Here is a 24,230-nt window from a genome sequence, read left to right as displayed (position 1 = left end):
AAAAGATCAAACCCAAACTCAGAACAAGGACTCAACGAGTTCGAGACAGAAATAGAACTTCTCTCAAGACTAAGACACAAACACTTAGTCTCATTGATAGGATACTGCGAAGATGGAGGAGAAATGTGTCTCATATATGATTACATGGCACTTGGAACACTCCGTGAACATCTATACAACACAAAGAAACCACAGTTAACTTGGAAACGAAGGCTAGAGATAGCAATCGGAGCAGCTAGAGGATTACATTACCTTCACACAGGAGCAAAGTACACGATCATACACAGAGACGTGAAAACAACTAACATCCTCGTAGATGAGAACTGGGTAGCTAAAGTTTCAGACTTTGGGTTATCAAAAACAGGACCAAACATGAACGGAGGACATGTAACAACCGTCGTCAAAGGTAGTTTCGGATATTTAGATCCTGAATATTTCAGAAGACAGCAACTGACTGAGAAGTCAGATGTTTACTCATTCGGAGTTGTCCTGTTTGAAATCTTGTGCGCAAGACCAGCGCTGAACCCAAATCTGCCCAAAGAACAAGTGAGTCTCGGAGATTGGGCAATGAACTGCAAACGTAGAGGAACACTAGATGATATAATAGATCCGAATCTGAAAGGGAAGATCAATTCGGAGTGTTTGAAGAAATTTGCAGACACGGCGGAGAAGTGTCTCTCAGACAGTGGATTAGAACGGCCGACGATGGGAGATGTTTTGTGGAATCTTGAATTCGCGCTTCAGCTTCAAGAAACTGCCGACGGGACTCGTCGGACTCCGAATCGTGGAGGAAGCTCCGAGGATGTCGGCGATGGAGGAGGCATGGCGGCGGTTAACGTTGCCGGCAGAGACGACGTGAGTGATCTTTCTTCGGAAGATAGCAGTGGAATCTTCTCTCAGATTGTAAATCCTAAAGGGCGATAAGGTAATTTTGTATTATTTACATTTTTACTCCTAATTTTAATTTTAAAGTCTTAATTTTTGTTTTTGTTTTTTTGCTCTTATTGACAGGATTAAAAAAAAAAAAAAAAAGGAATTTGGATTAAAAACTTGAAGATGATTTTACTTTTGAGTGATATGTTTACAAATAATTAATCGAAACATGTTTTAAGATAATATCCCCTTTTGTGATATTTACATGTAATCACAATTATATTTGTATTTACAGTTCCTAGTTAGAATTCCTTATTTTTTTAAATGGTAATTTGTTTTGTCGATTGAGAACTGTTTTACAATTTTACCCTTGTCTAAAAAAGGAAATTAAAAAATCCACAATAAAAAGCGATATTAACCCTAAACTAAAACTACGATTTCAGTTTTTAAGTTTTTAACTCTGTTTCTCCCACAAACCACCACACGTTTGCGAATCTCAAGTTCTCAACCTCCTTCCTCTCGTCACCGTCTTATAGCCGCCGGTCATATATTCGCCGCCGTTGGTCTTCTCTCCGTTGGCCATTGTGGGTAAGTTCATCTCTCTCTTGTTCGTTTCTGGGTATAGAAATCAGTGGCTCTCTCGATTTTTAGATATTATCTTTCTCTGTTACTACTGATCAAAGACGGTGTGTAAATCTAGCAAAGTTTGCATCTTTCTTCTCTGTTTCCTATTTTTGTTTACTTAGATTGTACTTTTGTTATAGGCTGAAGAAGAAGAAGAAGAGCAATCACAGGCAATTGTGTGTGAAGAGAGCGTTTAAGGTGAAGAGAGCTCCTATTACTCGGAGTGAAGGTCTAAGGTGAGGCAATTGTGTCCGAGTGAAAGCAATGGCTTACGGTGGTCCGTCAATGAATCCACCGGCTATGACTGGCGCTGTTCCCGGGTCTGGTAATCTGAAGCAAGTGAAATTGGAGAGAGAAAGCGAGCTCAGGATCGAAGTCTCTGAGGAGCCTCTCAGACTCCGTTTGGTCAGCGGTACCGCTGAGATTTTCAGCTCTGAACTGCCTCCTGAAATCTGGCGTACGTTTCCTCCTCGCCTCAAATTTGCGGTATGTTCTTTTTTTTCTACCTATAAATTCAGTCCCTTGGTTCTCAGAGCGTTTGCAAGTCATTATTATGCTTATGGCTAATAGATACAGTGAGCTTGTTGGTAACATATTTGGTATTGGGGTTTTGGTTGTTAGAAAATAACAAGCCTTTCTTGATTTGGTTTAAGTTGTGGTTATCTTTCTTGAAAGGTACATACTTTGCCAGTGAACTTTGATTAGGTTTGGGTTGGATAAAAGACCCAAGGTTTATGTAAAAATAATTATTAAGTGGGTTGTATTTAGATTTATGATAAATGTTACTCTGCCCAGTTTGTTTCTGATCATAGCTCTGAAACACCTTGCTTGCTGTTGTGCCTTTTGATTATTATTAGGTTTTCACCTGGTATGGAGCGACAATTGAGATGGATGGTGTCACGGAAACTGACTATACAGCAGATGAGGTAGGTTTACTTGTTTCATTCCCACATATCCTTCAGATATTTTAGAGAGCAAAATATATCAACTAACAATGTCTTCGTTTCTAGACACCGATGGTCAGCTACATTAATGTACACGCAGTACTAGATGCTAGGAGACGTTTTGCCAAAGCTTCCACATCCAATGAACCAGAATCTTCTCAGGTACTTTTCCTCGATAATCATGTTATTGTATTCCAATAGTGGCAAAGTTTTAAACACTTGGTTTTAAGAATTCACTTAATGCAGGGACCTAGGGTTATTGTAGTAGGGCCTGTCGATTCTGGGAAGAGCACATTGACAAAGATGCTTCTTAGTTGGGCAGCTAAACAAGGATGGAAACCTACATTTGTTGACCTTGATGTTGGCCAAGGGTCAATTACAATACCGGGATCGATTGCTGCTACCCCTATTGAAATGCCACTGGATCCAGTTGAAGGGTTTACTCTTGATATGGCCCTTGTATACTACTACGGCCACATCACACCTAGGTAAGTGATTTTCAAATTTCTCTTCCCCATCATATCATATGTTCTTTCACTCAATGAGTAATTTTAAAACTTTATATGGTGGCTTCCTCAGTGTCAACATTGAATTGTACAAAACTCTGGTGAAAGAGCTTGCTCAAGTTCTGGAGAGACAGTTTGTTGGAAACCCTGAATCTCGAGCTGCTGGAATGGTGATCAACACAATGGGATGGATCGAGGGTCCGGGTTATGAGGTAAAAAATTAGCTCCTTTTTAGCGTATTTTCTAGTAAAAATAGCTCCTTTTTTAGTGGATTTTTCGTTGTGCTAACGTCTGTTAAAAATTTGTATTTGCGTTGTTTTTGCAGCTGCTTCTACATGCAATAGACACATTCAACGCCTCTGTTGTACTAGTATTGGGTCAGGAAAAACTCTTCAGTAGGCTTAAAGACTTCCTTAGTAGAAGTAAGAGTAATGTTGACGTCGTGAAACTTCACAAGTCTGGTGGAGTTGTAGCTAGGGCCAGAGAATTCCGTCAAAGTTCTAGGACTTCTATGATTCAGGTAAATATTTTCAGTCTCATATCTTTTAATATCTAATTTTCATGTCTTTGGAAGTGAAACTCATAAACTAGAAAACTTAATTTTCCAGGAGTATTTTTACGGTCTATCGAAAGAACTCTCTCCGTATGCCAATACATCGAGTTTTAGTGATCTGCAAGTGTTCCGAATTGGTGGTGGACCACAAGCTCCAATGTCAGCTCTGCCAATAGGGTCTGACCGGGTTTCAAATCCGTTGAGGGTGACGCCTGTAAATATTGATAACCGGGATCTGCTGCATTCTGTTCTGGCTGTCTCATACGCTGAAGAACCAGACCAGATTGTCTCAAGGTAATCTCTAAACGTTCTCGCTGTTTCCAAAATCAAAAGCTTTTGTTTCTTTTGGTCCTTGCGTTTTTGATGTTTTTTTCTTTGTATCTGATATGGTTTTGTGTTTGATGATGCAGCAATGTTTCTGGTTTTGTGTATGTGACTGAAGTTGATATACCGAGGAAGAAGATAACGTATTTAGCACCATCGCCAGGGACATTACCTAGCAAGTTCTTGATCGCTGGATCTTTGTCATGGCTTGAGTCAACGAAATGATTTAGTTAGGGAAGAGAGAGAGGCATGTTCTGTGCTTGGACGATGCAGCAGCTCAATTATGTAACTTAAAATTTACAAGTAGCCAGCCCGTTTTGTCCCATACAAACCGCACAAGGTTTTCTTACAGTTCTGAGTTTAAAAGATGATTGCTTTGGATTAGATGTGTTTGTATTTCTGTACTATGATATTAAAAATAAATTGATGTTCAAGTAGTGATGTTTTTAGAAAAAAAAAGTGTGTTGTTGCTATAAGTTTTTCTGTATATGCATGTGACAACATATTAATTTTAAAATCTATTTACAATTTACCACATGGTACACAATATAAGTAGTAAAAAACTACACTACACCTTCATTGTGAGTTGCAAATTTGGAGATCATCGTACCAAAAAAAAAATCTCTTAAAATCACATTTTTTCTTACATAAAGGGTCAACTTTAGTGGTGTGTTCACTAAAGACATACTTGTTGGATATGGTGGAATTTGTCAGCAATACAACAAAAAAAGTAAGGACAATTATATATAAAATGTACATATAATTGTTAATATATTTATTGAGGAATTATTTAACTTATTCGTTTACATGATTGTAAGAAAAACTCTTGATAATTAAAAAATTTCAATGCACTTTAAAATTTGTAGTTTATTTGTGAAGTAATAAACTAATTTTATACTCCCTTCTTGAAACTAATGTTTTGTAATAAAAACAACTTAAATATATACATATAGTTTTTTTAATTTTGTACGAACTTTTTTCTTTTTGTCAAAATGTATTTATTACTGTTTTTTCTCGAAATAATAGATGATCATTTATACTTCAGTGATAAAAATAGCCTGCACACTTTATTTTGTTTGATATAAGTGTTGGTTTGAAGATTATATTAATAAGAAAAGATTCAGGTAAATGAAGATTATATTAAATGAATTCAAGTACTAAGAACAACTTATTTTTACCATATATAAATTTATAATAATATTAGGATTCATAACTTTATAATTTCAGAATTAATAGAAATTAATAGAATTTTGTTTCAAGATAAATTAGAAAAAAAAAAAAAAAAAAGTCGAAATCCAACATATATATAATAGAAATTTGAAAGCAAAAACGGCCAGATCCATAATATAGTTTATACGAAAGATACATAATATAAGAAAAAGTTGGTTACCTCGAGTGAGAACCATGATTTCATCGTAGAGGCGTAGAGCGAACAACATTAATACTCCATACTATTTTAAAACTATTCACATGTATTTCATATATATACCGTATATAGTCTGTACTGATGATCATGCATGGTTTTGCTTCTAGCTAGCTATTAATATCCCATGTCAGTTTGTGAATTTTAAAAGACTCGCCGTTCCCCTCTTCCAACTCCCCGTTCCCCTCGCCTCCGCCCTCCTCTGCTGGATCGGTCCCTCGCCGACATCCTCCGATGAGTAAGAAGAAGAAACTTCGCCCTCTTGTCCCTCCCCCACCGCCTTTCCTTCGACCCGCCCCGAGTAAATCCTCCCTTAAAGTCTCAAATGCGTTAAGGGTTAGCGTCAAGTTCGGACCCGCCGGTGAAAGATCAGCTTCCGAGTTCCATCCTGGTGGCTTCCTCTCCGGATCTCTTCTTGGTCCCATATCTGAATCTGGATCTGAAATCTTCCTATGACTCTCCGAAGTCTGTTGAATCATCCTCCGGAAACCCTCCAGATCTATCTTCCCCTCCAGTGGAGGATCTAGCTTCCTCCTCCTCTTCTGCAAAAGAGGCGCATTCTCGGGCACCGTCGCCCCTCCGTCGTACGCAAGTGTGGCGAGACCCCCTGGCCTATCAAAGATTGGCAATCCCACAAAGAATGCCTCTGGAGCCCCCTTTATTCTCATCCCGGATGAAAATATTGCCGCAGCTAAAGAGGAATTCAAAGATTACATCTATGCGCAATTTCATGGCCCTCCTCATGATATGGGTCGTATTATTGGCGTTGTTAACGCTCTATGGGCTCGATCGGGACCACACATCTTTGTCCACCGTATAGGTCATGGTACTTTCCTTCTGCGTACCCCTAACCCTCGAACTCGAGCGATCCTCCTGAGTCAAAATATGTGGAACATTGCTGGTCATCCTATGTTCGTGGCCCCGTGGTCACCTGATTTCACCCCGGAAAAGCCACCCCTCACAAAAGCTCAAATAATTGTGGAGTTTAGAGGTATCCCGTACCTGCTGTTTAATGACGAGAGCCTGTCTCATATTGCCTCTACCGTAGGTGACCCGAAGGCTCTTCATCCTGAGACAGCAAGGAGAGAAACTTATGAAGTCGCAAAGATCCTACTTGAAGTAAACCTCCTTGAGGAGTTACCCTCGAAGATCATCTCAGGTTACAGTGATGGGCGTGAATTCCAGATAGATGTGAACTATCCATGGCTCCCACCGAAATGTCGTGCCTGTGAAGAGTTTGGGCACATCTCTGCTACATGTCCAAAAGCTTCTTCCCAACCTGACGTACCAAAGATTAGGGGATCAAGTCAGTTGAGAACCGGGTCTCGCGGTCCTGCTGCTCGAAGGAGATCAAAGAGTAGAGGACCTCGTCCTGCCTCAAGCGAGAGGACTCTCCCTATCCTAGAAACAACCCCTCATGCCTCAAAGTCTCAGGAACAATCTCAGGAGCATAACTCTCTTTCGGCTGGAACTACTCTGATAACTCTCAAAGATCCTGTACCGGTCTCTATCAAAAATGGTCCTTCACCTTCTGATCCAGGTCAGCCGTCAGTCGAGGAGACCCCATTTAATTTGGTCACAAAGAAGAAGAATAGCAGTCCAAAGGCTGCGAGTGCCTAATCAAGTTAAGTAGATATGTTTTTTGGATGGAATATCAGAGGTTTAAATAGCCATAGACGACACAAGATGACAAAAAGTTGGATTAATATCCACAAGCCTCTTTTTGGAGCTTTTTTGGAAACAAAGATTCAACCTACGCATTCTAGGAGAGTAAGTAAAGCTATCCCTCGTGGTTGGCAGTTTTTCGAAAATTTTGACAGCCACAATACGGCGAGAATTGTGGTTGTGTGGGATCCAAGAATCTCTATGGTGATTTACAACATATCAACACAGGTTATTACTTGCAGTTTTTTCAACCTGGCTGAGAATATAACCTTCACGGTGTCATTTGTGTATGGTTTCAACCTCATGGAAGAACGGGTGGCATTGCGGGAGGAGTTAAAGCTCCTTCATGATTCTACCCCTCTATCTAGAAGTCCCTGGGTTGTCTTGTGGGATTTCAATCAAATCTTACGGGGCGAGCACCACTCAAGTTTTCCAGAGATGGACATTGACCTTCAGAGTGTTTCGGATTTTCAGCTTGCTCTTCAAGCCTCGAACCTATTTGAAGCCCCATCGAAAGGGCTTCCATTTACTTGGTGGAACCACAAGGAAGCAGATCTTATCTCCAAACGCATTGACCATGCACTCATTAACGAGCATTGGGCTCGGAGTTTCCCTGAGGCATATGCAGAATTCCTTGAATCGGGTCAGTCTGACCACTCTCCATGTCTGTTCTCAGTCCCTTCTCTACATCGTGTGGTCAAGCGACCATTCAAATTTTTCTTGCACATCATTGATCACCCAAATTACTCGGCAACAGTAGAGTCTGATTGGTCAGCTCCATATATCATTGGTTCCAGTCAGTTTAAGCTCACACGAGCACTTAAGCTGCTGAAACCGAGCCTACAGAGTTTGAATAGGAACCATTATAGTGGGATCACTGCCAGGGTTAAGGAAAAAGCCGATGAGGTTGCACAAAATCCAAAGGCGCCTGTTGACCTCCCCCTCCACCTCTCTAGCAAGAGAAGATAATCTAGTCTCGGAGGAGTGGAATAGGCTGCAACTAGCTGAGGAAAAGTTCTTTATGCAGAAGTCTTGTATTCAATGGCTGCACCTTGGAGATAAGAACTCAGCATTTTTCCATAAAGTCGTGGCTCAAAGGAACTCTCAAAATCATATCCATTTTCTTACAGACGATGATGGCAAACGTATTGTTGATCCTTCGGAGATGCATGCCCATGCAGTGGAGTACTTCACGTCTGTGATTGGTTCCACTGACTTACCTACCTCACCCGTCTCCATAGAATTTCTCCAGAACATCCTCCCGTTTAGATGCTCTGCACTCATAAGGAAAGTTTGCTACGAGAGGTCACTGACGAGGAAATCCGTGAAACTCTATTTGCAATGCCCTTGAACAAGTCTCTTGGCCCAGACGGATACCCTGTCGAATTCTATAGATCCTCTTGGTCATTGGTCGGAGCTGATCTTACTCTGGTTGTTCAGGAATTTTGTCAAAATGGCAGACTTCTCAAGGACCTCAATGCAATGGTTCTTACCCTTATCCTCAAGTCACCCGAGGCATCCTTGCTTTCAGACTACCGACCTATTAGTTGCTGCAACCTCGTATACAAACTAATCTCTAAGATTCTGGCAAATCGCTTAAAACGAGTCCTGCTCAATTGTATCTCGCCAAACCACGCTGCTTTTTTAAGCGGTCAAAGCATTGGTGAAAATGTGCTGTTAGCAACAGAGATCATCCAGAACTATGAGAAAGATTTATGCCCTCAAAGCTCTCTTCTCAAGGTTGATATTAGAAGGGTTGTCGATACAGTCTGCTGGGATTTCATCCTTAAGATCCTTGAAGCTCAAAATTTTCCATGCCTATTCATCACCTGGATCAAGGAATGTATTTCCACCCCACGTTTCTCTACCGCTATAAATGGTGAGCTCGCTAGTTTCTTTAAGGGTATGAAAGGTCTAAGGCAAGGAGACTGCATCTCTCCCTACCTCTTCATTATGGCTATGGAGGTCTTTTCAAAAATGCTAAATTTGGGTCAAGCACAAGGCAGGTTCTCTGCACATCCTTTGTGCATCTCTCCTTGTCTAACCCATTTAGCGTTTGCGGATGATCTGTTGATCTTTTCAGACGGTTCTTTACATTCTTTGAGGGGAATCTCAAAGATCCTTCAGCAGTTTCACTCTTTCTTGGGGATTGAAATGAACCCTGCAAAATCAGAGCTGTTCCTTGGGGGTTTCAATGACTTAGACGCAGCAAACCTTTCCAGGCTACTTGGGATTCGGTTAGGCTCTTTTCCAACCTTTTATCCAAAAGCTAACAGATCAACTCCACTCTTGGACGGCAAAGTATATGTCTTATGCAGGTAAAATACGGCTAATAGTCTCGGTAATCTATGGAAAAGTAAATTTCTGGAGCCAAGTCTTTGTTTTACCTAAGGGCTTCTACAAGAAGGTGGACTCCCTGTGTGCTGCTTTTCTTTGGAATAATGCTACATCCTCAGCAAAGGGTGCAAGGGTTGCTTGGAAGGATTTGTGTAAAACAAAGGAGGAAGGGGGACTAGATATGTGATCCTTGGAAGAATTTGCAACTGTTTTCCGTCTAAAGCAGATTTGGGGGCTTTTCTCGAGATCAGGTTCATTATGGGTGCAGTGGCTTGACCATAATGTTTTTGGTCAAAGAAGTTACTTGTTGATGGAGAGTTCCCCACGGCTCTCATGGAATATTAGATAGATGATTCAGTTAAAGCCTATCTTCAAGACCCTGATCCGTTGTCAGATGAGGGATGGGTTAAAAACTTTATTCTGGTTTGATTCTTGGACTATGCTAGGTCCGTTAATTGATCTTTTTGGTCCTCTTGGCCCTCGGCAGTTATGCATTAACCGTGAAGCCACCGTTTCACAAGTCACTTGTCACGGTGAGTGGTTCCTACCAAATGCTCGGTCCCACCAGGCGGAGCAACTTCAAATTTGTTTGTCTGCGGCCGCTCCTCCAGACTCATCTTGAGGTTCTGATTGGTACCACTAGACACAAGTTTCGGGGTCTTACTTTAAATTTTTCTCCTGCAAGGCTACTTGGAAACAAATCAGGCAGTCAGTCCCTATGGTACCTTGGTACAAAGCTGTCTGGTTTAAGGAGGCAGTCCCACTGTTTTCTTTCATCCATTGGCTAGCAGTTCTTGGCCGGCTCAACACGAGAGATCGACTACGACAATGGGGAATGAATGTCTCTGCTGATTGTGTCCTCTGCTCCTCTGGTATTGACTCACATGATCACCTGTTTTTTTAGTGTGAGTTTTCCAGATCTCTTTGGGTGGTTTTTGCAGGTAAAATCTCTGCAACCTCCCCCCCCACATCGTTCTCTTCAACCGTCTCTTGGGTTCAAAGTGTGCAGTCATCGCCGCCGCGACATGCGAGCAAAATACTCAAGCTTCTCCTTCAATTAGTCATCTACACGATTTGGAAGGAGGGTAACAACAGAATATTTTCTGCAACAGCGTGCCCTACTACCAAGATCAAGGTTACTATTGACCACATCATGCGTAACCGTCTGATATCCCTCTTGCCGAAGGATCCAGATGCTTCTACAACTTTCCTAGGATACTATTTTGGTTGTATTCAAAGCCCACTTTTAAGTGTGGCTCAACTCTTCTTGTAAAATTGTTTTTGATGTTCCAGTTTGCTCTCTCTATCGAGCTAGGCATGTTTTTTTGGGTCTACATTGTAATGTGTAAACCTTTTTTATTGATATAAAATTTAACGTTTAACCCAAAAAAAATCCATACATTACAATAATTTTCCTTGCATGTTTAGGCATTAATATGAATTTGATGATGACTAGCTATATAAAACGTGACACGCTCGGGCCTTCAAAAATTTTAATCATATGTATTCACCCTACTAGATTTTAAACCCCTAAACGTTATACGTTGACACGCAACTATATTTTTCCTGATCTAACCGAAAAATAAAAATAAAAAAGAAGCTGCGTATTTTTTTTTGTGCAAAATATAAGCTACGTATAAGAATAGTATATTTGATGAGTTGATCGATCGTGTTTGACTGTTTTCTGGTCGGGTTTTTTTTCTTCTGATAGTTAACAAGTGGTAACACTGGTAAGAATAAGATACCTTGGATAATTTCAAAAAATGTAGTAGTAATATATGAATAAATTCAAAAGTCACACATTAGTTTTTAGTTTAACGTGTGATTGGCTATCACAATTTCAAATCAGTTCAGTCTGTAATATTGTTGAATAAGCTCCAAGTAAGAATCGGATCCGAAGAATGTTAGATGTTTTTGTCTACCCAAGTGGCAGGCATTATTAAATATTTTTTTAACCTAAATTGTGCTTTTCCTTAAAGAGGTGAGATTATTAATCTGTTTTATGATTGTCCTAGGAATACAAAAGGGTTTAAAATAGAAAAAAAAAATGAACTGTAAAGATTTAACATGTTAAGTATTATGTTTCTCTTGATAGTAAAGTAAACTTATTTGTTTAAAAACCACGATATGCGTTGAGTTGAAAATGTAAAAATAAAACATAAAAATAGCTATATCGGTATTTAAACTGTAGATATGCTGCATTCTATAATAAGATCACTGTTGCGTTGTATTATAACCTAAGACATTAAATACAGAAAATCCTAATCATTTGAGTGACTATTTATTAGCTACAGAAAGAAAAGATCCACTTATTATCATTGTCAATATGTAAAAAGATCATAAACTAAAACAAAGAAAGGAAAATATCATATAACAACAACAACAACATACAAACCAATAAAAAAACTAGGGGTGGACAAAAAAACCGAAATCCGAAAAACGAACCGAACCTAACCAAAATAAATGGTTTGGTTTGGTTATGGTTAAGTCTAAAAATCCGTTTGGTTTTTATTTTAATTAACCATTTGGTTTAGGTTTGGTCTGGTTAAAAACCGTAAAACCGAATGGTTTTTTTGGTTTTTTATAAAAATTTAGGATAATTAGATATAATTAGTTTTTTCAACTTATAAATTTATATTGGATAACAATATCAGTAATTTTTTTCTTGATTGGGCTTATAGTTATTGATCTCCAAGTTTTTTTTTTGGTTTTCTTTTTCAATAGCCTTTACTTTTTAAAAGTTTAAATTTTAATTAAGTATTTGGGTTTACAAAACTATATTTGGATTCTATTTTTTTGATTTTTGTTTAGGTTTTACTCTTATGCTTATTTTTTAGTTATATATCAACTATCTATTTTTTAAAGTATAGAATAACCGTTAAAACCGTAACTAAACCGAAACCAAACCGTTATACATATGGTTTTTATATAGTTTAATTTTTGATAAAACCCAAAAAACCATAAACCGAAAAACCAAATCGTAACCAAACCGAATTACATATGGTTTCTATATGGTTTAATTTTTATAAAACCAAAAAAACCGTAAACCGAAAAAACCGAACCGAAACCAAACCAAAAAACCGAACGTTTACCCCTAAAAACAGAGAAAAAAAAAGTAGAGAGAGAGCTATTCTAGTCAACAATCGTGAATTCCTGATGCAACATGCTAGAGAGAGACGACCAGAGGAAATAGATATAGGATACGTGTCGACATCTATACCGTTACCTTTTTCTAATTTACAATCTCGACGAGAGACACAATGGGTCACACAATGGACGTTTTTCTCCATTTTATGGGAATCGAGAATAGTGAAAATAATATAAAATCCATACATACTTTTAAGAAAATGAATACAAAATCAATTTTACCATATACATAGCACCTATATATACCTTTCTTTTTTTTTGATAAGAACAAAATAAAGAAATATATGAACATAGTAGAAGAATTTTTGGTGGTCAATGTCAAAAATATTAATGGAAAAAAGCGCAGGTTCGTGTGAACTCTATTCCATTAGTTTAGTTATTTAGTTACATATCTTGCTTTCAAATATATCCGAATAGCAGAAAAATTACATTTTTTATTTATATATAGTCAGATTTTTATTGGTTTGCACGAAAATTAGTAGGTATAAAGTAGGTCCACTAGTATAGAGAGAGTCTCTCCTCTGAAACTGCGACGACCACAACAACATCTCTCTCTCTGTTCTGTAGTGTTCCATTCCACCTCTGTTTTTTTTTTTTTGTGTGTTTGGTTTTTTTATTTTATTTTAAACTATATTTACTCTAGCTGCTAGACATTTAAAATTGGAATTTGGTCTCATTGAGAATGTGAATAAAATTAAGAAGAAAAAGGAAATATTTTTAAAAATTTTGGTGGGGGAATTTTAAGTAAACAAAAAAAAAAGCAAAAGTCTCAACTCTTCCCCACCCACAAAGTGGAGCAAAGCAAAAGTCATAACCTTTGACACTTTTTTTGTTTGTTTGTTTATCTCTCTCACACATCTCTCTATTTTTTTCTTGCAAATAAACAAACAGGACAAATCTTTCTTTCCCTTTAGTTTATCCTCAATAAAAATTCTCTCTTACTTATGTTTGATCTCAATTGTATCTTCTTCAGAGCGTATTCAAAAAGATCTCATTTTTCTTTCTTACTTAAAAAAAAAAAAATCTCTGCCCTTTTTTTTGGTCATGTGAGCTAATATTATTTTCTGGGTGTTGAAAAAGATCTCATCTTTTCTGTGAGTTTCGATTTTTACTTATTAGCAACTCTTTTTTGGAAGTAAATTGGAGAAGAATAACTCATGGTGTTTGGTCTCTTTCTAGGTTTCTTGGGGATTGAGTTCTGGATTTGATCTATTTAGCTTTATTTAATGTGTCTGTAAACCCCCCTCTTTTTCTTGTCTTTATTACATATATCTGGTTTAGCTTTCTGGATTTTAGATTTTGAGATCTTTCCTTTTTTTTTATAGGTTGCAAGGCTTTTTTAGTATGATTCGATTCCTTTGGTTTAGGAGAGATTTGGGTGTTTAAGTAAGTGATTGAGTTTGTGAATTAGGTTTTTTTTTTTTTTTTTTGTTGTTTCTCTGATCTGGAGTTTGGGTAGAAGAAACAAGAGATATGGAGGAAGTTGAAGCTGCTAACAAATCAGCTATAGAAAGCTGTCATGGAGTGTTAAATCTCCTGTCTCAACAAGCCGGCAGTGATCCCAAATCCTTAGTGGTTGAAACAGGAGAAGCGGTTTCCAAGTTCAAGAGAGTAGCTTCTCTGTTAAGCAGAGGGTTAGGTCATGGCAAGTTCAGGAGTATCAACAAGTTTAGGTCATCTTTTCCTCAACACATCTTCTTGGAGAGCCCCATTTGCTTTACTAACGATGTTACTGGTGATTACACTCAAGTTCTTGCACCAGAGCCTCTTCAAATGGTTCCAGCTTCCGCTGTTTACGATGGAATTGAACCAAAACACCATATGGGTCATCCTCCTCCATTAATGCTTACTCGCAACATGTGTGTTGACAAGTCGTTTCTGGAGTTAAAGCAGCCACCGCCTTTTCGTGCTCCTTATCAGTTAATCCACAACCACCAGCAGATAGCTTACTCTAGGAGCAATAGCGGTGTTAACCTTAAGTTTGATGGTTCTGGTAGTAGTTGCTATACTCCGAGCGTATCAAACGGATCAAGATCATTTGTATCATCTCTTAGTATGGATGCTAGTGTAGCTGATTACGATAGGAACTCGTTCCATTTGACTGGATTGTCCCGTGGGTCTGACCATATATCGCAGCATTCCCGGAAGATGTGCTCTGGTAGTATGAAATGCGGAAGTCGAAGCAAATGTCATTGTTCCAAGAAAAGGTTTGTCATTTTCTCTGTGGACCTTTTTAATATTGTTTTGGTATCTCTTTGTAAAATGTTTTGATCTTTTTTTACAGGAAACTGAGGGTAAAACGATCAATCAAGGTCCCTGCAATCAGTAACAAGATTGCTGATATACCTCCGGATGAGTATTCATGGAGGAAATATGGGCAGAAACCGATTAAGGGCTCACCGCATCCACGGTACATATATACATCTTTTGATGCAAGGTTCCTTATAAATTTGTGTCGATTTAATATAGATCTCTTTTGTTTTGTTCCGGTTGCAGAGGATACTATAAATGCAGCAGTGTGAGAGGTTGTCCAGCAAGGAAGCATGTGGAGCGATGTATCGATGAAACTTCAATGTTAATTGTAACTTACGAAGGTGAGCATAACCATTCAAGAATATTGTCTTCACAATCAGCTCACACCTGACGAAAACAGAGTCAATGCGTGTCCTTTTTTTTTGCGTCTACTTTTGGATTTGAAGAAGAATGATATTTAGATTCGGTCTTTGTAGCTCTGATTTGCAATTGTATATTCCACGTTGACATGAGATTATAAGAGCACTTGTGAACTCGGATTCTGTGGCAGTACCAAGAAACATGGACAATTTGGTTTCAACCGAGCTTTTTCCTAGATATATCATATATGTGTATGCATGCCACAATATATATATATAAGGTTTAAAGCATCTTAGATCAATCGTGGTTTATACCCCACACCAACAAGAAAGTCTGAAGTAAGAGATTACTCCATCTTAAATAAAACTCCATCAAAATGAGATAACAACACTGGTAAAGCATGCAGATGATAAAGATCCAACTAGCCCAACAACACAAAGAAGAAAATCAAAGCTTGTCAGGCAGCTCCACAAACACATAACAACTATTGTCTGAGATCTTAAATTAAATGAAAGGCGATACCAAATGATTTAACTCAGATTTAACAGAAGAGTAACATAGGACTCTCTACATGATCCAAATAAACTTCGAGAGAAGAAAAGTTATCTCAAAGTCCTTCAACCACAACTTTTTTGGCCTTGTTTATTTTGGGATCAAAACTGATCAAATGGACCGGGTTAATGGGACTGAGGGGTGCAAATATAAGCTCGCCGGTACTAAGTGTACCCCTGAGCTCGAAGGAAACCACCCCAGCTAATTTTGACCAAGAACGAGAAGAAATCGCAAGCGAAGATCTATACCATTTTTTTCCGCTGCAGGCATCTTTCAGAACCCACAGGCGAAATATATTGTCAAACTGCGTGGCTGAAGTTAAAGCTATCTTTCCGTTGTAGTTCACTAGGTTTTGGAACCAACAGTCAGCTGGTGGCTGAATGACATTAAACTCTTCAGATATCAGATCAAAGGATATCAAAAGTCCTTCACTTCTGATCCGAGCATGATAATAAACAACCCCATTTATGCATATCCCTCTAGTTTTAAGAAGAGGAAGATGAGGATGCTTACATTCGATAACATTAAACTCTTCAGATATCAGATCAAAGCTTATCAAAGATCCTTCACTTCTGATCCAAGCATAATAATAAACAACCCCATTTATGCATATCCCTCTAGTAAAAGGAGGAGGAAGATGAGGATGCTTACATACGATACTTCTCCATCGTTGTTTAGGTCCTAGAGTGAAAACTTGATGCTCCTCGGACACAACTTGCGATTCACGTCTTTGGCTGCCTTGTAGTACCGTCATGCACAAGATTTTGTATACATCATTCACCGGATCATATCCGAAAAAGGAGTATAAACCCCTTCTCGTAGATCTGACCCTTGGTAAGGTTAAGAACTGTCCCGTGCTAGGGTTTCCAATCATCACCTTAGTATCAATTTGACGACAGATCAAGCCGCGGACGGGTGGAGAAAAGCCATACAAATTACGCCGATCCGGAGTTATGTTTAACCTATGGTGATCAGAAGATGGATCTTCTTGGGAACAAGATTGTATGAACTGTTCCTTCGTGTAGTAAGCGAAGACAACGAAAAGGAGACGCGGCCGAGTCGAAGATCGATTCAGGTACGACTTGATAAAATCTTTGCCACGGATTATGGATGACCCGAGTTTTGAAACGAAGATGAGCCAGGCTATGGATCTGGCCGGAAGTTTAAAGAGAATCTCTACAATCAGATCCAGATGAAGAATCGTAAACGGATCTTTTCTATCGCTTTCTTCCAATTCTCGTTTCTTTGAACATTTCCTGACCCTTTTCATGGCGTTTCTCGCTTCCTAATGTACTTTACCTATTTTAGGGATTTGCAAATATATCCCTTGTATATATATACAAAGAACAATACTTGGTTAACCTCTTCATTCTCTCCCTTATAAAATAATGAAATAAAATCTATATATATTATTATAAAATTAAAACTTTAAACCGCTCTTTAATAAATTCAAACCGACATATAATTTCGTTATACTTGTAAAATCTAAACCATAACTATCTCATTTGTGAACCCAAACCGACATATATTTTCGTTCTAATTGTAAAATCTAAACCCTAAGATCTCATTTGTGAACCCAAACCGACATATAATTTTATTCTAATTGTAAAATATAGACCCTAACATCTCATTTGTGAACCCAAACCAACATATAATTTCATTCTAATTGTAAAATCTAAACCCTAATCATCTCATTTGTGAACCCAAACCGACATATAATTTCGTTCTAATTGTAAAATCTAAACCCTAATCACCTCATTTGTAAATCCAAACCGACATATAATTTCGTTTTAATTGTAAAATCTAAACTCTAACCATTTCATTTGTAAACCCAAACCGACATATAATTTTGTTCTAATTTTAAAAATCTAAACCAATCCAATATTTAACTTTCCTTAATTAAGTATACAAAATTTGTTTTCTTAATTCGTTTTGTTTTTTAATTTAATTTTGATTTATTTTTTTAATGAAATATTAGATGAAAAATTCTGATTGGCCGAGAGAAGAGGGGTGAACAAAAAGGTTCACTCAGAGGTGAATCTAAGTATTTTTTTATACAAATGTGGTGATCTCTAGTTTAAAATTTTGACTGAAAAATCATAATCATAATTAAGTTTGTCAGCCCAAAAGACTTTGTCCTCTTCAAATAAAAATCAAAATTTGTCAGCCCTCAACACAAAATGAAAGGCATGCATCACCAAATGATTTATCTTTTTGAGAGAAACATAGGACTGTCTACATGATCCAAATAGACTTCGAGAGAAGTAGGGTCATCTCTAACTCCTTCAACCACAACTTTTTTGGCGGTGTTATCGTTGAGAATGAAGCTGATCAAATAGACCGGGTTCATGGGACTGACTCTGAGCGGTGCAAATATAAATTCGCCGGTACTAAGTGTACCCGTGAACTTGAAACATTTATTCCCAACTAAATCTGTCCAAGAAGGAACCAGGACAGATACTTCTGACCATATTCCTTTGCTTGCATCTTCCAGAACCCATATGTCAAGTTTACTGTTTGACATACAAGTGTTCGTTAAAGCTAAATTTCCGTTGTAGTTAACTAGGCATTCGGGTAGCTTAATGAAACTAAAGTCTTCATAACTCAGATCGAAGCGTACTAAATATGCTGCATATTCGATCGAACCAAAATAATGAAGAACCCCGTTTATGCATATCCCTCTAGTACGAGGACGAGGAAGATGGGAACGCTTACATTTGATCTTTCTCCATTTTTGTTTAGCTCCTAGAGTGAAAACTTTATGCTCCTCGGACACATATGGTGATCCACAGCTTTGATGACCAGGTACCGTCATGCACAAGACTTTGTATACATCATTCACCGGATCATATCCGAAAAAGGAGAATATATCTCTTCTATATGTTTTCACTCTAGGTAAAGGTAAGAACTGGCCCGTGCTAGGATTTCCAATTATCACTTTAGTATCACACTGACGGCAAATCAAGCCGCGGACTGGTGGAGAAAATCCATACAAATGAATGGGACGGGGAGTTACGTAAACTCTCTGATAATGATCAGAAGATGGATTTTGCTGGGAGAAGGATTGTAAGAACTGCTCCCGCTGCATGTGGAAGTGAAGATTGTAGTAAACTGAGAATAGAAGACGCGGCCGAGACGAAGATCGAGTCAGGTACAACTTGGTAAAATCTTGGCTGCGGATTATCGAAAACCATTCTTTTGAAACGATGACGAACCTAGCTATTGATCTGGCCGGAATGTTCAGAAGTATCTGTACTATCAGATCCTGAGGTATAAAAGGAAACGAATGGGTTTCATCGTGTTTCTTTGAACGTTTTCGACTGTCCCTGACCGTCTCTTTCGTCCTGACCCTTTTCATCGCGCGTTTCTCAATTCGTCTTCTCTGTTTCGCTCTTAAATCTTAAGCCCTAATTATATAATATCTTCGCCGACAATTAAAAACAAAAACGAAACCCTAATTAATAATAATATGTTTATCGATTTTCAAGGATTTGCAAATAAAACCCTATCTTTTTACGGCCATTCCAATTTATCCCGTGTGTATTCGCTAGTCACTATTCAGGACTGTACATTTAAGGTTGTGTTTATGACAATATATAAAACTAAAACTTGGATCGGCGTATCGATAATTAATTATGTTTAGTAAATAGCAACTGCAAATTTGCATAATCCGCAAGCATACAAAACCATTAACCAAAGACTAGAATATGTCTCAGTTCGAGTAATAAGGAAGATTCTTAAACTACTACTATCCTCGAAATGAAATGGAACTTGAACAAAAAAAAAAAAGACAAGAGAAGTTGGGGCAATCACACCGAAAGAACTAGCTAGTCGTCAACAAATTAACGCACCTAATTAGGCAGAACCATATGACTTTCTACATGATCGAAAAAGACTCGGATCACAGCAGAGTCATCTCCAATTCCTTCAATCACAACTTTTCTGGCATCTTTTTCCTTGGGATCGTAACAGATAAAAAAGAACGGGTTAGGGGATGGGATCGGTGCAAGTATTATCTCACCGGTACCAAGTATACCGCAGAACATGACCTTTTGATCATTTTTTTTTTTTTTTTTTTGAAACTTTGTGAATTTTCATTGAAGAAAATGGATTGTAGTAGCTACAATAGGTTGATACAGCAGATAAGCCTTGCCAAAAAAAAAATAAACTCAAGGGCTATCTAGGAAAACTTTAAGTAAGTTGAAACTACACATATATGAGCCAGTCTCGCAGAAGGTTTTTGAAGATCTTCAGGTTGCTTCTTGCGAGTAGTGTGTCTCTAACGCTTCTATCCAAAACCTTGAACAGAACATGCAGTGGAGTGGTGACGTTGGTGTGAAGTCTGGTATTATGTTCCCTCCATATAGTGTAGATGAGTACCTGTGCTACAATTCTCCTGAGAGTAAGGGCAGAGGTGGTGTTTGGCAGATCCAGCCAACCTGAGAGGGCTTCCCAGGTGTGAAAAACAAAGGGTCGATACCCGAGCCTTCTTGTAGCATATAGCCATAACTCTTCACTGAAATCACAATGAAGGAAAAGGTGCTCACGAGTTTCCTGATAATCTCCACAAAGACAGCAGAAAGTTTCAATCTGCATTCTCCAATTCTCCAATCTTGATCTTGTTGGAAGCCTGTTGAGATGGGTTAGCCAGTGGAGGAAAGCATGTCTTGGAGTAGCGCCTTTGAACCAGACTTGCTTCGTCCAAGAGAGAGGAGCAGATCTTTGTCTTAGGGTTTCCCACGTTGCTTTTGAGCTGAAGAAATCTCGATCATCATCATCAATGGACCAGAGGAAAGAGTCTGGATCTGTGCCTAGAGCAGGAGACTGCATCGTTGTGAGATGGATATGTAGAAGTTCTGCTTGAGGTGAACGCGCCGGTCGGAGAGTCCATCCAGAATGTGAACAAGCTTGCGATACAGTACCATTTAGAGGAATACCCGTTTGAGCCGGTCCAGTTGGTCCCAGGTAGAAGGGATCACAGCAGCAAATTTTGATCATTCCAATATATATCTTTAATAGAAGGGATCACGGCAGCAAATTTTGACCATTCTTCTTTGGTCGCATCTTCAAGAACCCATAGGTCCATTGGACCGCTGAATCCATGACACACTATAGCTATCTTTCCACTGTGGTTCACCAAAATACCAAGCTGTTGTAGTATATAATCATCAGGTAGCTTACTGACATTAAAGTCCTCAGATCTAAGATCGAAGCTTACTAGAGATTTTTCATCGTTGAGAGAAGCTAGATAATACACAACCCCATTCCTGCATATCCCTGGAGATTCAGATTGATGACGATGGATAAACTTACATTCGATCATTCTCCATTTTTGTTTAGGTCCTACCGTTAAAACTTGATGCTCCTCTGTCATAGGCTCCTCATAGAAAGGATCTTCCCACTTGAAGCTTTGTGATCCACGTTTAGTGATCACCGTCATGCACAACACTTTGTATAGATCATTAACTGGTTCGTATCCAAAAACAGAGAATATGTTCTTTCTGTTCGTTTTAACCCTAGGCAAAGATACAAACTGTCCTGTACTAGGGTTTCCAATGATCGCTTTAGTACCGTTTCGACCAAAGATGAAACCGCCGATGGGTGGATTAAAACAGTACCGTAGATCCGAATTGATAGTGTAACTAACCCTACGATGATCAGAAGACGGATCCTCCTGAGAGCAGGAGTGAAAGAAGTGCTTCTACGTGTTGCGACGGTAGACAGCGAAAAGAAGACGCGGCTGTGACGAAGATCGTGTCTGGTAGAAGTCGGTGAAGTCTTTGCCACGGATGATTGATGACCAGTGCTTCGAAACGAAACCTAGCCTTGCTATGGATTCCGGCAGCAGTTTCATGAGAATCTCTACTTTAAGTTCCAGAGCAATGATGGAACACGGGTCGTGTTCTTCATCTCTTTGTTCTTCTGTATTCTTACACTTCCTTCCCCTTTTCTTCATGATGGCTCGCTTTTTTCAATTCCTCTCTCACTATTTCGTCTTTTCAAACTCTGAAAACCCTAGTCCCTAGGCCTACCTTACTCAGGGCGATACCAAATCCTGAGTAAACCGTTTTATGAATTTGCAAGTCAAACCTTCTATTTTACAAACTTAACAGAAAGGTACTCTTTTATTTTTCTGCTGTAATGGAAATCCTTATGACAACACCAAAGAGTAAAAGACTGTCATACTGATACAATCGAATACACTTTCGCTATTTCCATTGATTGTAGAGCCTAAACAAAACTTTCAGCTGCTTCTTTTGATATTTTTATAGAGCATATCAAATCGGTCATGGTTTAGCCCACCAGAGAAGAAGGCTGAAGAATGCAAGTGGAAAGCTAAAGACACTGTAAGCTTTTCCGAGACTTCTTTGCATCAATGTCTCTTGCTTCTTGGTTAAGTGAAAGTAGACTTATGTATTCACAGAAGTTGATATGCATTAGCTTCTTCTTTTTCTCCAACTGATGTTAGACCAGGAAACTGTCCAATATCATGACCAGCAAGAGGACTTAACCTATCATGTAAACCGATTGCAAATTCTTCAGGACTAGCATCACCATTCTGCAAGAATTCCGCAATCTGCAGGGGAAAGAAGAGGAGTAAAATAACAAAACATATTTGTTATCTTTTCTTCTGGAATCCGCAAATAAAGACAAGAACACAGATTCTTTTTGTTTTAAGACGAGTCAAGGGAAGCTTCTTACATGGTTTCCTAAAGCTGCACCGCTTAAAGCAGCAGATTCTAAGTTAGAACCGAGAAGCCAGTCGCCGCATATACCAGCACGGCCCTGTGGATCAAATATACATGGAACTGCAGGAGTGTTCTTTGGCAGAGCTGCTCCCCTGTATACAAAAAATATTGAATCACACCAAATATCTTCAAACATTTTAGCACTGTCTGTCAATACAACTTTTACTTACCATAGCTGGAGACGCGTATAAACCGGTTTAGGAAGGGAGCCTTCAGGCAAGCCCAATGCCATTTCCACACCTTGAAGCATACCAGCTCTAACTTTGTCTGCCGTGACCGTCGGGATGTTTTCCTATGAGGAAGAGAGCAAGGTAAACCATTTGATTGATTTCTGCAGTTTTGACATTATTTTTTTTATAGCTCTGAAGAAACTAACCTGAGGAACTTTGTTCTGTTTCCCATATGCAGCAGTACTGAAAAAAGTCCAACAATGTGGAGATGGGCCATTTCCAAGCTTTGCAGAGTTATTTCCCATCCAAGACAATGATTCTACTCCTTTCACAAACGCTCCCTCGAAGTTTACTGTAGGAAGAGGATCATCAAAAGCTGCTAATAGTGCCCATATTGAACTCAGATCCAGTTTCTAAAACAAAAGAAAAAAAAGGATTGTATCAGAAGAGGCCACAGGACTTAAAAAGTTTCTGTTCCGTTAGATATATTCTACCTTCATCTGTTTTGCAACTAGGGGCAAGCCTGATGCTGAAAGCAAGCGATTCGCACATTTACCTGAACAAAAGGTGAACCATTCGTATAAAAAGAAGACATAACAAAGCATCTGAAGCTATTAAGAGAGAAACTGATACGCTTTCTTACCATTATGAGCAATGACTATGACATCAAACTGACCACGAGGTGTTCCATTCTCACTTAAATGCCACATCCCATTAAGTGGTTCCAACTTACTAATCCAACAAGGCCTCACCAAATTCACCAATTGACTCTGCAACCAATCAACCAGTATTACTTACTTCATCTCATACAAATCTTCAAAAGACTCATTTTTTTGCTGAAGGAGAGATAACATATCTTACCCCTAATAGCAACGAATCAGCAAGAGATCGCATGCCATTAGCAGCAATATATCTAGGAGGTGATGATGAAGGAAACTGTGAGAAGCTACCTCCGATTTCAAGCTCTCCAACAGCACCTTTCCACTCTCGAACAAGTCCTTTCTCTAACCAACCATCAACCAATTGAATAAAACGAGAATCATTTGCAGTGAAGAATTGAGCAGCGTGATCGAAAATTAGTCCCTGTGGTTCAATAATCCTTGTTCCAAGCCTTCCTCCTAACCCATGTATCCCCTACATAAGTGACATAAACACAACACACAATTTGAACTCCTAAAGCTTGGCTTTTGAACAGCAAAAACACTTAAAAACCAGAAATTTCTCGGTACCCATTAAACCAAACTTCAATTCAGATTAGAAAGTATCCAAAGGAACCAAATTGACGAACGAACCGTATCGAAAACAGTGGAATGGACGCCACGAGCTTCCAGGTTCAATGCGCAGACCAAACCCGCCATTCCGCCGCCGATAATCGCCACGTGGGGGTCATCGGAGACCCGTGAGCTGAAAGTAACTTGTTCTTGTAAGAAGGATTTCTTGAGGATCGACCTTCTAGAAGTTCCATACTTGGAGGAGGACTGACGCCGTTTCTGGAAATTAGGGTTTCTGCTGCTGGGGTTTGACTTCCCAGTGTTCTTCTGTGAATCGCATGTTGTTGTAATTGTTCTGGTGGTGGATGATAAGTCAGGGCTTCTGGGTTTAGCTAGGGTTTTGAGTCTCAGAGGTTGAAGAAACGAAGAAGACAGAGGAACTAAAGAAGTGGCCATGGTTTAATTTTGGAGGGAGGCTAAGAGATTAAAATGCTTCACTTATCTGTTATCCTTTTTTAAATATATTTCGGAGCCAAAAA

General features: G+C 38.8%; 6 protein-coding genes and 1 pseudogene across 6 annotated transcripts in view; 3 read left to right on the top strand and 4 right to left on the bottom strand.

The window, feature by feature from the left end:
* LOC104764098 (receptor-like protein kinase ANXUR1) overlaps nucleotides 1-927 on the top strand; it is a 3,775-nt gene extending 2,848 nt beyond the window's left edge. The window contains exon 2 of the mRNA XM_019241465.1: nucleotides 1-927. This exon is cut by the window's left edge and continues 1 nt beyond it. Coding sequence (XP_019097010.1) covers nucleotides 1-924 — 924 coding nt within the window. The 3' untranslated portion in view covers nucleotides 925-927.
* Nucleotides 1,307-4,261, top strand: LOC104764097 (protein CLP1 homolog). Its single transcript, XM_010487549.1, has 9 exons — nucleotides 1,307-1,461; nucleotides 1,638-1,983; nucleotides 2,355-2,423; nucleotides 2,508-2,603; nucleotides 2,688-2,929; nucleotides 3,021-3,159; nucleotides 3,273-3,467; nucleotides 3,556-3,794; nucleotides 3,911-4,261. Exons 2-9 carry the CDS (start codon nucleotides 1,762-1,764, stop codon nucleotides 4,047-4,049), a joined length of 1,341 nt encoding a protein of 446 aa, XP_010485851.1. The 5' UTR covers nucleotides 1,307-1,461; nucleotides 1,638-1,761; the 3' UTR covers nucleotides 4,050-4,261.
* On the top strand, nucleotides 13,172-15,231 carry LOC104764096 (probable WRKY transcription factor 39). The gene is made up of 3 exons (XM_010487546.2): nucleotides 13,172-14,603; nucleotides 14,681-14,806; nucleotides 14,893-15,231. Exons 1-3 carry the CDS (start codon nucleotides 13,870-13,872, stop codon nucleotides 15,038-15,040), a joined length of 1,008 nt encoding a protein of 335 aa, XP_010485848.1. The 5' UTR covers nucleotides 13,172-13,869; the 3' UTR covers nucleotides 15,041-15,231.
* Nucleotides 15,617-16,831, bottom strand: LOC104764095 (F-box/kelch-repeat protein At3g04660-like). The gene has a single exon (XM_010487545.2). The coding sequence runs from the start codon at nucleotides 16,829-16,831 to the stop codon at nucleotides 15,617-15,619; it is 1,215 nt and encodes a 404-aa protein (XP_010485847.1).
* LOC104767328 (F-box/kelch-repeat protein At3g04660-like) lies at nucleotides 17,768-18,919 on the bottom strand. Its single transcript, XM_019240777.1, has one exon. The coding sequence runs from the start codon at nucleotides 18,917-18,919 to the stop codon at nucleotides 17,768-17,770; it is 1,152 nt and encodes a 383-aa protein (XP_019096322.1).
* On the bottom strand, nucleotides 19,413-21,622 carry LOC109130766 (annotated as a pseudogene).
* LOC104764094 lies at nucleotides 21,668-24,175 on the bottom strand. The gene is made up of 8 exons (XM_010487544.2): nucleotides 23,773-24,175; nucleotides 23,342-23,614; nucleotides 23,124-23,250; nucleotides 22,975-23,036; nucleotides 22,687-22,893; nucleotides 22,481-22,602; nucleotides 22,264-22,402; nucleotides 21,668-22,138 (listed from the first exon to the last, which is right to left on the bottom strand). Exons 1-8 carry the CDS (start codon nucleotides 24,145-24,147, stop codon nucleotides 21,980-21,982), a joined length of 1,464 nt encoding a protein of 487 aa, XP_010485846.1. The 5' UTR covers nucleotides 24,148-24,175; the 3' UTR covers nucleotides 21,668-21,979.

Source organism: Camelina sativa, chromosome 19 (assembly GCF_000633955.1).
Source record: "Camelina sativa cultivar DH55 chromosome 19, Cs, whole genome shotgun sequence".
Taxonomy (NCBI): domain Eukaryota; kingdom Viridiplantae; phylum Streptophyta; class Magnoliopsida; order Brassicales; family Brassicaceae; genus Camelina; species Camelina sativa.
The sequence above is the reverse complement of the archived record's forward strand: the minus strand, read 5'-3'. Positions and strand labels throughout refer to the sequence as shown.